The sequence below is a fragment of the Papilio machaon genome, chromosome 5 (genome assembly GCF_912999745.1).
Source record: "Papilio machaon chromosome 5, ilPapMach1.1, whole genome shotgun sequence".
Taxonomy (NCBI): Eukaryota; Metazoa; Arthropoda; class Insecta; order Lepidoptera; family Papilionidae; genus Papilio; species Papilio machaon.
The window spans coordinates 6305779-6317814 of NC_059990.1; the positions used below are offsets into that span (position 1 = coordinate 6305779).

Here is a 12036-nt window from a genome sequence, read left to right on the forward strand (position 1 = left end):
GCGAACTTTTAAAAATTTATGAGAAGCCTGAAAAGGTCCCGCTGAACATACAGGAGTTACTTATGAATGCCTCAACTTATTTATCTTTGTATAGATACATTTTGGAGACTGTAAAGGACATATAATTGTTTAATTTAAGACTTATTAATATTTAATACTTGTAATAATTAGTTGTAATTTTATTATATGTTATAATTTAGGTCTATATTTATGTATGTACAATGGATATTTGCAAGGATTCGACTGCTAACAAAACAGGTGATAATACATCTGACACCACTTGACAACGATTTGACATAACTTAAAAAATGGATTTGAAAAGAAATTACCTGACGCTGGCTAATACACAACCCGTGCCAAAGTCAAAAATAAAAAGAAGAAGAAAAGAAATTGAAATTAACTAATTGATTACTTTACTGTTTTACGAAAGACATAAATGAACTTAATATATAATTAAAGGAAAAAATTCTACGGAAGACTAGGCAGTATGGTCGAAAGACTATAGCCTGCGCCATGGGCGAAAAAAAAAAAAAAAAAAAAAAAAAAATCATTCAAAATGAATGACATTTTAATTCTTATTTCTTGTCTGTATCTGCTGATCGCCATGCCATGTTAAAAGTAAAATCCTATTTATTTAGTCAGGATCAAGAGACAAGAATTTAAGTAATACGTTCAAATTTGAAATCAACACAGAGAATACAATTTACAGATACAAGCTTCGGATATCAAGTTCTTACGCTCAATGGAGCTAAAGCATCAACAAGGTATCAATACCACTTGACTGCTAGAAACAACATAATGTCAGTTAAAAGACGGGCGGCTGCCGATTTAAATCATGATAATTGGGATAAAGAAGAGAAAAATGAAGAAATAGGCACTTTTAAAACAGCACCAGGAGATGTTCTTGAAAAGCGTGTTTTCAGACTCGCTAAACGACGAAGCCAAAATGTTCCAGGCCATGAGGTAAATAGTCCAATCTCTATTTTGTATAAACGTTACGTTAATAAAACATTTGTGTATATTTGTACATCCATTATTGCGTGTATTTATAACCTTGAATTTTCTTGCAGTCTAAAAAACCTGTCTTCAGTGGATTTGGTGGTTTTAATAAGGCACAACCATCATCATTTGATTTCTTAGCAAATTTAACTAAAGGTGCTAATGCACCAACCACAGCCAACAGTGCAACTTTAAATGTGAATGCCAGTGATATGAAACCTTTTGGTAGTAACATTTTTACTACACCTACATCTACAAGTGCTACAGGAATGAGTTTTGGCAAATTAGTAACAGAATCTACATCTTCCGGAAATCCACCTGATGCAGATTCAACTGTTAATGAGAACTTATTTAAGGCACCGGTAACATCAGGGTCTACTACAAGTGGCTTCAACTGGAAAGCCCCTGAAAACTCTACATTACCATCTTCAATATTTGGAGTAGCTTCATCAAATTCCAATAATAAATCTCTTTTTGCCTCAAATGCTACATCACCATTTCAAATACAAACAACTTCAAATGCTTCTCAGATAAAGTTAGATACACAAACTCAAAATCAGATGCCACAAATACAGGCTTCACAGACACAGGCTTTTCAATTTAAGTCTCCACCAGCAGAGCCCTTACAATTTAAGGCTCCACAAACCCAGAGCCCACAATTTAAAGCACCTCAAACACAGACTTCACAATTACAGAGTTCTCAGTCCCAGTCATCTCTGTTTCAGGCACCACCAACCACACAAAATCAAACTTCACAATCACAAATCCCTTCTGTGTTTCAGACTCCACAACCACAGACCTCACAATTTGAGAGTCCACAGTCCCAAACATCATTGTTTAAGGCACCTCAGACGCAAAGCTCACAATTTCAGAGTCCACAGTCTCAGACATCACTTTTTCAGACACCACAGACACAAACCACACAATTCCAGAGTCCACAGTCTCAAACATCACTATTTCAGGCACCACAGACACAAACTACACAACTCCAGAGTCCACAGTCTCAAACATCACTATTTCAGGCACCAAAGATACAAACCTCACAATTCCAAAGTCCCCAGTCCCAATCCTCACTTTTTCAGACACCACAAACGCAGACCTCACAATTTCAAACTCCACCAGGTCAATCTTCACTATTCCAATCACAAACCCCACATTTTAAGAGTCCCCAGTCCCAAACCTCACTGTTTCAGACACCGCAGACACAGACCACTCAATCACAGGGATCACAATTATGGACCCAACCAACTCTACCTGCAAATGAAAACGTAACTAAAAACAAAACAGAGATAAAAACTTCTGAGAATAAAACAAACTCTCAAAATGTGCAAGAAAATAAATTAACTTACTACAGTAAGTTAAAAGGCTTAAATGTATCTGTTTTGGAGTGGATCAAAAAACATGTGGATGAAACACCTCTGTGCATACTTACACCAATATTTAAGGATTATGAAAAATATCTTGTGGAAATTCAAAATGAGTATGAAAGTAGTAAAAAAGAAGAGAAAGAAACCACTAGTGATAATGTCTCCACCAAAATTTCTGAAGCCAATCAACATCCACCTGTGACTGTCAACAATTCTGTTGCATCACTCTTTGCTGCATCTGTAAATGCACCAAAATCTATATTTTCCTCAGCTATCAAAAGCACAACTCAATCACCAAGTTTCTCCTTCGGGTTTACATCAACACCAAGCACAAATACTACGAGTTCTGGTTTTACATTTGGCTCAAGCTCAACTCAAAGTACATCAACCACCTCATCTCCATTTGCTGTGAGCACTTCGAATTCTATGACAAATGGACAACAACCCTTTTCATTTGGGTCAGGCAAACCTTTCAGCTTCAATTCAAATATACAAACACAGTCAAACACAGAAAATACAAATGAAAGTGCTGAAGAAAATGATGAGCCACCAAAAGTAGAGTTTACTCCAGTTGTTGAAGAGAATAGCGTTTTTGATAAGCGCTGTAAAATATTCATTAAGAAAGATAATAACTTTGTAGACAAAGGTGTTGGTACGCTATACATAAAGAAAATAAACGATAGTGAGAAACACCAACTTTTGGTGCGGGCAAACACAAATTTGGGAAATATATTACTTAATTTAGTTCTCACATCCTCTATACCAACTCAACGCATGGGTAAAAATAATGTTATGTTGGTTTGTATTCCCACTCCGGAGGCCAAACCACCACCTGTTCCCATACTGATTAGAGTGAAAACATCTGAGGAAGCTGATGATTTATTAAACACATTAGATAAATATAAGGCTTAAGACATCATTGTAATAAACAATATGGCAAATGTCTTTGTTTTTGTGTAATTAATTTGCATATTAGGTCATTTGTTATCAAAACCTAATCTTAACCGAATTAGGGCAAAATGTTATATAATTCACTCGCATTTTTTCCACAAGTACACATTAAGGCTTTGATGTTTATTACCATCTGTAAGTATCTCATTCCCTGAAATCGATAATCTACTATATTTATTTATTTAGAATGACACAATTAAAAATAAATACTTTATTATTCCTAATGTATCATTTTATATCAATTTACTACATCAAATGCTTAAAATATGGATATCTTTTGAAATGTAAGTAAACTTTTTGTAAGAAGAGAGCATATAAGCAGATTAGTTTTAGAGTTAAACCGACTGATGTTGAGTGGCCAATACTACCTCAATGCATATTTGCAACAGAGATGTAGAACGAATTAGCAAGGGCTTGTAACTTCTCAACATCGGGTAACCAGCATCATATTCTACTTAAATACGAGTTAGATATGAAGTTTTCTTATAAAGATTCTTTACAAGCTGGTCTATAATATGAAATAGGACTTAACCTCTATTTACTGTGACTGATCTATTATTTGCTATATCGTCTGTTAAATCTGGTAAACACACATTGTGTAACGAAAACTGTAGAATTGTAGAAATAAGATGAGTTCAGTACATTTGTAATTTTAAGAACCTATATGTAATCCAATCAAATGAACGGCTCAATTTTGTAAACAGGAACGCCAAATTCATATATGGCGGTACCCATTATTAACTATTTCATATTTTCATCAAAACTAATTGAATGAGTGTTTTTATTTCGGAATTTTCAATTAAAACGTTAAATGTGCAATGTTCCCATTGTTAACAATATTTTAACTTTGTTACGGAATACTTTATACTATAGTATACTGACTTTGTTTCATAACAAGGGTTCATGATCATTTTGAACTACCCGCCCTTCTTTCTTTGACGAGTTTATGGAAATTGGTTAGATTACATTATATATTTACTAAGGACATGTCAACTATAGTACACCAGAATTAAAATAAACTATATAAATTATATTTTGTCACCATTTATTGCAATTTGAATAGACTTAGTTGTAACAAATAACAAAATCGAGTATATATAGGTATAGTACATAAATTGTAGCACTCAACAATAATTATAATTTTAAATAAATCTGTCCTATATATTCACACATGCATTGTTTTCTAAAACTGTAATCAAATCTAAGGAAAGTTTTTTTCAATTTCCACCACTTCCATAAAATTTTTACTACATCCTCCCCATAGATATTAAAAAAATAAAAACATGGTTTATTTACATATTAAGATATATAGCAGGGCTCTTAATTATATTATTTTATTCCATCTATCTTTCAGACTCTGCATACAAGTGTTAATTGTAAGATTTTCTATCTAACACCAATTCATTTGCAGACAAGCTTTGTAACAATAAATATAATTTGTTAAAAAGTACGAGTCTACATCATTATGTGCCAGCAACATAACTATTTGACATCTGCCCTAAGCCCATCTGAATTCTTTGCATGTGAATCTCAACATTACTTTGGAACAATCTTTGATGCTGAGGTTCAAGCTTCATTTTTATTTGATCCATGGTACCCTGTAAGACACTTAGTTCATATGCATTTTGATCTGAATCAGACAAGCTTTTCACTTGTAGCATAAGGGCAGTTAAATCTGTTATGAGGTCAATAATGTTAGCATCCTTTAAAGTGCCGTTATTATTCTTCTCCACAAGCAATGATGCCTCCTCCCGACATTTTTCTCTAAGATGAGAAGGTGCCAACATAGCAGCAAGACTAGGGCCTGGTGCTATTTGTTGACAATACTGCTGAACCTGATTGATATAATCTTGCAAGTCCATATTCATTCTCTCCAGTTCTATAACAACTGCAGCATATTTCCTTTCAAAATCTTCAGGCAGTTTTTGGCCAAATGGTTTTCTTTTCTCTGCTTCACTATTATATTCCTTTAATCTATTTATTTGATTTCTTTTAGCTCGCAGTATTTTTGCTAATTTTACTATTAATTCAAGCAAGTCGAAAGGAAAACCACCAATATTTGGTTCCATTTGCTTTGAAATATCATTGCATCCAATTAAAGGGTCACTTTTACTAGTGTTATTGGACCCGGAAGATGGTTGATACAGATTAAAAATTTCTTGCATTACATATCGAGGTCTAAATTTCTGTGTTATTGAAGAGAGATTAATGGTGTCAGGTGGTTCGTTAGACAACACTTCATAATCCGGTACCGAGTGTGTTCCAAGTTTGGGTCTCTCAAATGTTATCCGATATGTATTGTTAGATGTGTCCACAGCATCTATGCACCCAGTAAACAGTCCATCTTGAGGCTTGCGCAACCTTGCAGTGACTTTGGTACCAACAACTAACTGCATTGGTATTTCATTAGGTAAATCTTTAACACATATATCAGCAGTTTTCCTTTGTTGTATATATCGTATCAATTTCCTTTTTCTTTCAAGCTCTTTGCGCTCCTCAGCAAAAAAAGCTTGTGAGCATCTTCGAGGTTTACCCATCATTCGCCTAATTTTTGCCCATTGTATTTGTGTCAATTTTCGATTAACTGTTAGTTGGGGAAAGGATTCTTTAAGACAAATCATAAAATCATTTTCACCTTCAAATAGAGCCTTGTCTATATTACTGTAGAAGTACTCAAAACATACCCATTTATGCGCTTTAGGTAACTTTAACAAATTCCTTAATCGCATACCTATCCTTTGTCCACTTTTGCGATCCGGAGATTGACTTCCTTGTGATGCAACCTTTTCCTCATATCTATCGCCAGGTTTTTGTCCCTTTGTTGGAGATTTTTGTTTTTTAGCACTCGATGATTTGGTTGGAGACTTACTCAACAGTCTAGGTAATCGTTTCGGAGATTGCCGAGGCGGAGGAGACGTATTTATAAAATCGTCAACGAAAATAAATCTATTTTTCTTTCGTATACGTGCTGGCATACCTCTTGCGTTCAGCTTCTGAACAGGTTCGCTAGGTGCAGGTTTCGGCGGTAACTTTGTTCCAACTCTGTGCAGTCCAAGCGCGGCAGGTCCAAAAGCGAGTGGGGTCTCGTCTTCCTCGGGTAAATCGGAATCCATTGGCTCATTCTTAATTTTATACTGTAACCCCGTTGAATTTCTTCCATCTTTTGGACTACCTTGAAGATAAAATATTTCATTATTATTGGATGACTCTTATTTAAGTTTTAATATATGTCGCTAAGATGTCCACTGTCATAGCAGGTATATTATGAAGTGGAATAAGATTTCGAAAATTGTCAACAAAATGATCTTTGTCAATAAGGCAAAAAATTTGAATTTTTTCAAATTTTGAACCTTTAGAATCAAAATATATTCTATACTTAACAGATGAAGTACTTAAATTGGTACTCAATTTAAAAAGAGATCTTAATTCAAATTTTAACAAATATTATTTGAATTTTTTTGTTATATAAAGCAACTAGAGATAAAGATTTGTTTGATAAAAATATAAACAAACTTACTTTTCCATTTATCCGCCATATTGACGTCGTAAATTTGTTTCAATTTAAAGAGGAGAGCGCCAAGTCTGGCAAAAGACAATAAAAGTGTCTTTGGTAACTTTTCGAGATTATAAAAAGGATATTTATTTCTCTATTTTAGTTTATGGTCATTGGAATAGGGAAAAATTAAAATTCGAGCTACTTTTTCGTTCTAAGTTTACCTGGAAACATTGGAACACAGTCTTACTATTATTATAAATGCGAAAGTTTACAGGGATAGGGATGTATGAATGTTAGAAGGTATAGGTATACCTGCAGAACGGCTCAAGGGGTCTCGATGAAACTTGGCATAGATGGAGAACATAGCCTGGAACAAAGAGTATTTAAAAGAACCTGGAATAATACGTAGGCTACTAATTAATCCGCGCGGACGGAGTCGTGGGCGATAGCTAGTATAAAAATAAGTTTTTGTAACCGAAGGATTGTATGGGAGAGTGATTTTTATTAAAGTACGTACAGGTTTTTTATTTTGCTACAAACAAGGAAAAGTTGAATTTCTTACTGCGGGAAATATTTTATTTATGTCGCATGACTAGTATGACAGATATTATAATAATCACAAACGTGAAAGAAATGTCGAAGTGTTTTATTTTGATAAATTTATTTTTCACTCTTAAAACCTTAGTTTTCTCCAATAATGTCGACTTTAATACAATTAAACGTGTTAATCGATACATTTTAGAAATTAAAATAGCAACTGATCCAAATAATCTTTTACTTCGTCAACTTTGGTACGTACACAGGTTGAACATTAGGTAGTTTGCATTAACGATTTATAAAATCCTTGTTCTATTAACTTACGTTCTATTAACAAAATAGTATTATCAATACTTTTTATGTTTTTAGCATCATTCATAAAGGTAATGCTTTCTTCTGTAGAAGAGCACTAAGTAAAATGCATTGGAGCAAAAGTGTTCCCGAAACGTTTTTCTTTTCGAGAAATACTGGACTTAATCGACAACATAAAAATATTCCTGCTACTTCTATACAAACCTTCGCTTTGAAAAGTAAGTTACATTTTTACCTGCTATATTTATTTAGTTAAAAGTAGCGCAAAAAGTTGAATAATACTGTACTAGCTATTTGCCCGCGACTTCGTCCGCGCAGCTCAAAAATTAAAGTATGCTTATAGCCTATGGGATAGTGTAGCTTATGAAAGAGTGGGTTAACTGAAGTGAAACAATTTTTCGAATCGGTTCTGTATTTTCGGAGCCTATTCAATTAAAAACCAAAAAACAAACAAATCTTTCCTCTTTAATATTGGTACAGGTAAATAGCAATTACGTACTAAAATTTGTAAATAATTTGTATATATGTAGGGGTTTTATTTCAGCTCAAGGAAACTTCGAAGAAGCAAGCATTTTTAAAAATAAAAATGAGTATATACGTAAACATAAATGTGTACCAAAGTTAAAAAGAATAATAATTTTGAATTCTTTTATTTATTCCCCTACTGTTCATGTTAGAAAAATTACCAGATATCGAAAATCATATGGATTTCACAAAATAAGAAAGGTAAATTTTACTGATTTCATAGCCGATTCAAATGTGGTGAAGATAGTGGGGGTCACTTAATTCCCCGTTCAACGTTAACTCGTTTTAATTACACCGTTGATGTTTAAGAAAATAACATGTTACATTTAGTACCACTTTGTTTCATTTTTAGAGAAACATTTTGAACAACGACTTTGAAGCGAAATTTAATTTGATTAATTTGGTTGAAGGATTAAATGAACAATATACTTCTAATTTGAATGAAACAATGATCGGAAATGGTAAGTTATGATGATGTTATCGAAAAATTGCGAACACCGTTAGTTTTAAATCTTACTAGATATTAATCATCGTAAAATTTTAAGAATATTCATCATTCCATGAATGTTTTAAGATAAAAAAGAAAATAAACATCAGGGAGAATTCACGAAGAACAAAATTAAAAAAATAATAGGTGAAAACGGTCATCTGACTCTTAACTGCCCCGAAGTAACATTGGAATCCAAGGTCGAATGGTATAAAAATAGTGAAAAGTTAAATTCTTCGTTTAGGTATGTTTAGATAAGCCAAATTGTTTCGTCATTATCATCATCATCAGCCTGGGTTCGTCCACTGCTGAATGTAGGCCTCCCCTATCGATTGCCACAATACCCTGCCCTGGCCACCTGCATCCAGTGCACTCCCGCAACCTTTACCAGATCATCTGTTCATTTCCTCAAATTGTTTAGGCTTATGTAATTACATACACAATTTATGCTTAATGGTTATGCAAGAATTAATAGAGCCTTTTCTGGCTAATATAGGATTGAGGATATTATTGTATCATCGGTGTTGTCCTAATAGTGTTTTGTCAATTATAGAAATAATATGGCAGAGACTGAAAAAGAACCACATTTAACTATTGACGCATATAATTCCCTCTATATATTACAAGCCACTAAGGAAGAGGAAGGTATTTACACTTGTTATGTAGACGGGAAACCATATCAAGCCTACTGTGTAAAAATTGTATCCAAATCTAAATTATTGAATCAAGGTAAGACTGCGTTTAATTGGTTACCAATTCATAAATATCTCAATTGTAATTTTCACAATTTTTTTTCAGAATTTTTTAGATATTCCATTTATCTTGGATTTGTATTATCTCTAACTATAACATGTTATTGTGCTGGGATTTGTGTTGCTTGGCATCAAAGAAATTACTTTGCTGATCCATTGTACTTAAGTTTAATTTGTTAAAAATCGAAGTACTTGTGTTTATATAAAAGGAAACGCAAGAAAGGTACATATATTATGATATTTTATTACATTTATTTCTTGTATTATGTTATTACATTCCCGCAATAAATATCCATACTCAAACCTAACTTCACGCTGGTTTAATCGTCATAAGTATGAGTAACTGATTTTTGCGGTTACTACTAATGAACATTTGTAACGAAATATAATGCATATTTAGTAATGATATAACGGTGCTACATAAAGAATTTTGTTACAATATTTATCAAAATCGACGAGTTGGTTGTCAGTAGTATGTTATGTCGTGTAGTCTATGGTCTACCGAAGTGATTGTGAATGTTTGCATGTGTGCACTTGTGTGATTCAATAATCTGTCAAAGTGCCAAACCAAAGTTTTGAAACTTGTTACGTGCCTTCATATACAAAATGAAAAGTTTTAAAAGTGTGTTGTAAATAAAACTTTCAGTACTAAAAATACAAAGATGAATTACAAAACTTTATTTCTATGTTCCTTGGTGGGAGTTCTTTTATTTAAGGAAGCAAACTGTAAGTTTTCACTTTTAATATTTTTGTTAACGCGGATACAATTGTCAAGGTAAAGTGAGAGTTGCGCTGTAAAATACTTTTTGATTGCATATAAGTTGTAAAAGATCATTTGTAATTTAAAGGTGTGCCGTATATAATTAAATGAATAATTAGGGTACGGTGTGAGTAATAACTAATTACTTAAATAATATCAAAGAATGTATCAGGTAGTTAGTAACGTGACAAGTAACAAGTTATTATTATTGGAAGTTTAGTACAAAAACCGTTTCCTGCAGTATCTGCAGAATATAAAATTTAAACAGAAATTATTAAATTTAGCTGCTTGAACCATTACACACAATTATCCTGCCTAATTTACTTGTAAAGAAAAATAATACATATAAATAATTGTTGCAAGTTCAAAATTAAAGGCAAACAAAAGATCAAAATGGTATAACTTTGTATGATGTATTGATTTATATTAAAAATTTTAAATTTTTAAAATAAATCATATAAAAATACATATTTTATGATTTATTTACATTTTACAGGTTTGAACAAGAGATGTATAAAATGCAGATCGAGAGGTGAACTTGGCTCATGTGGGGATCCATTCCCTTTTAATGTAACAGAACCGGAAGCGGAGGTGGGCATTCATGTTGTAGCATGCCCATCTGGCTGGTGTGGAAAGTCTTTTGAGGGCAATATTGGTGCATTTAAAAATGATGGTATGTATTACATTAAGTCATGGGTAACTAAAATTGGTAAACTGCAGATCTGCTCATTCACATGTGTGAAGTAGCTCAGTGAACTGACTCACAGCTCAGTTTGATTTGTATCTGCATAGAGTTAAGATTTGTGTATTCCAAGTTGCAAACTGTGTTATACCTCTTGATAGCCTGTGTGCTGCCAATTTATAGTTGTTGAGCAGCTCAAGATAATTCAAGTCTATGTGACCTAAACTTTTGAAAAAATGCAGAGCTAATTTACTCACATTAAAATACAATTTGCTAGAATTTAATGTTGACTTTTCTTACCAAATTCATTAAAAAGAAAATGGTTTGCATTATTTAGGAGGTTTATGTTTAGAATAAAATAGAAAAAAGTTTTATTGTAACTCAAAGGTACATAAACAAATTCAAAATAAAACAAAGGTTTAACACAAAAAAAAAATTCCAGCCTTAGTTGAATTTCTGTCAATTTATTAACATGAACTTCATAATTTAATGATTAAATTTGGTGTTCCAATTAAATAACATATTTAACAAATTTAGTGCTATTGATTCGTGAAAGGATTGTAGTTGCATGGAATATGTTGAATGTTGGTATATTCTATAATTTCAGATTATGGTGCTGCAACAGAAAGAATGTGTCTCCAACGTCCACCAAGCGACTATGAAGAGAGATGTGCGTATACTATGTGGAGTCACAGGAAAGTGTACATGTGTTTTTGTAACGGAGACCTCTGTAATTCATCTTATAAAATTGTAGCTATTCCTTCGGTAATTTTAGTAACTATTTCCATACTTTTTTATAATTTTTTTTATTCATAGGTGACTTAAATGTGTCCAAGTTAGTTTTTTAAATGTGATATTTGTAATGTATTTGAATCTCTATAATTTGTAATCCTGGCAAGTGTAAATTTAAAAACTTTATATAGACTGCATTATATTTTGCAAATTAACTGCATGAGTAATTTTTTCTTGTGTTCTTTAAAAAAATTTATAGTTTGTTTATATGTTACTAAAAGGTCGTTATTTTAGAATTATTTTTTTTGCGAAAGACCATTTTTAAATATTTTTATTTTTATTGGTAAAATAAAATTGTTTTTTCTATTTATTAATCCGTCCAAATTTTCCACGTGTGAATGTCGTGATTTTATATAGAGATATATATTTTCTCAAA

The 12036-nt window shown here is 32.5% G+C and overlaps 3 protein-coding genes across 3 annotated transcripts; 2 read left to right on the forward strand and 1 right to left on the reverse strand.

The window, feature by feature from the left end:
• Positions 1–547: 547 nt before the first annotated feature.
• Positions 548–3310, forward strand: LOC106713548 (nuclear pore complex protein Nup50). The gene is made up of 3 exons (XM_014506366.2): positions 548–618; positions 710–963; positions 1071–3310. Exons 2-3 carry the CDS (start codon positions 799–801, stop codon positions 3276–3278), a joined length of 2373 nt encoding a protein of 790 aa, XP_014361852.2. The 5' UTR covers positions 548–618; positions 710–798; the 3' UTR covers positions 3279–3310.
• A 1285-nt stretch (positions 3311–4595) lies between these two features.
• LOC106713515 (protein lin-9 homolog) lies at positions 4596–6919 on the reverse strand. The gene is made up of 2 exons (XM_014506325.2): positions 6835–6919; positions 4596–6489 (listed from the first exon to the last, which is right to left on the reverse strand). The coding sequence occupies exons 1-2, from the start codon at positions 6851–6853 to the stop codon at positions 4781–4783; spliced, it is 1728 nt and encodes a 575-aa protein (XP_014361811.2). The 5' UTR covers positions 6854–6919; the 3' UTR covers positions 4596–4780.
• Positions 6920–9919: 3000 nt separating this feature from the next.
• Positions 9920–11752, forward strand: LOC106713538. Its single transcript, XM_014506351.2, has 3 exons — positions 9920–10152; positions 10683–10859; positions 11476–11752. Exons 1-3 carry the CDS (start codon positions 10089–10091, stop codon positions 11682–11684), a joined length of 450 nt encoding a protein of 149 aa, XP_014361837.1. The 5' UTR covers positions 9920–10088; the 3' UTR covers positions 11685–11752.
• Positions 11753–12036: the final 284 nt, after the last annotated feature.

What these genes read in the sequence shown, in the direction of transcription:
- LOC106713538 (XM_014506351.2), top strand. Translation starts at nt 10,089, where the DNA reads ATGAATTACAAAACTTTATTTCTATGTTCCTTGGTGGGAGTTCTTTTA. An exon ending in TTTATTTAAGGAAGCAAACT is followed by an intron (nt 10,153 to 10,682) that starts GTAAGTTTTCAC and finishes TACATTTTACAG; the next exon opens with GTTTGAACAAGAGATGTATA. An exon ending in TGGTGCATTTAAAAATGATG is followed by an intron (nt 10,860 to 11,475) that starts GTATGTATTACA and finishes CTATAATTTCAG; the next exon opens with ATTATGGTGCTGCAACAGAA.
- LOC106713548 (XM_014506366.2), top strand. Translation starts at nt 799, where the DNA reads ATGTCAGTTAAAAGACGGGCGGCTGCCGATTTAAATCATGATAATTGG. An exon ending in AAAATGTTCCAGGCCATGAG is followed by an intron (nt 964 to 1,070) that starts GTAAATAGTCCA and finishes ATTTTCTTGCAG; the next exon opens with TCTAAAAAACCTGTCTTCAG.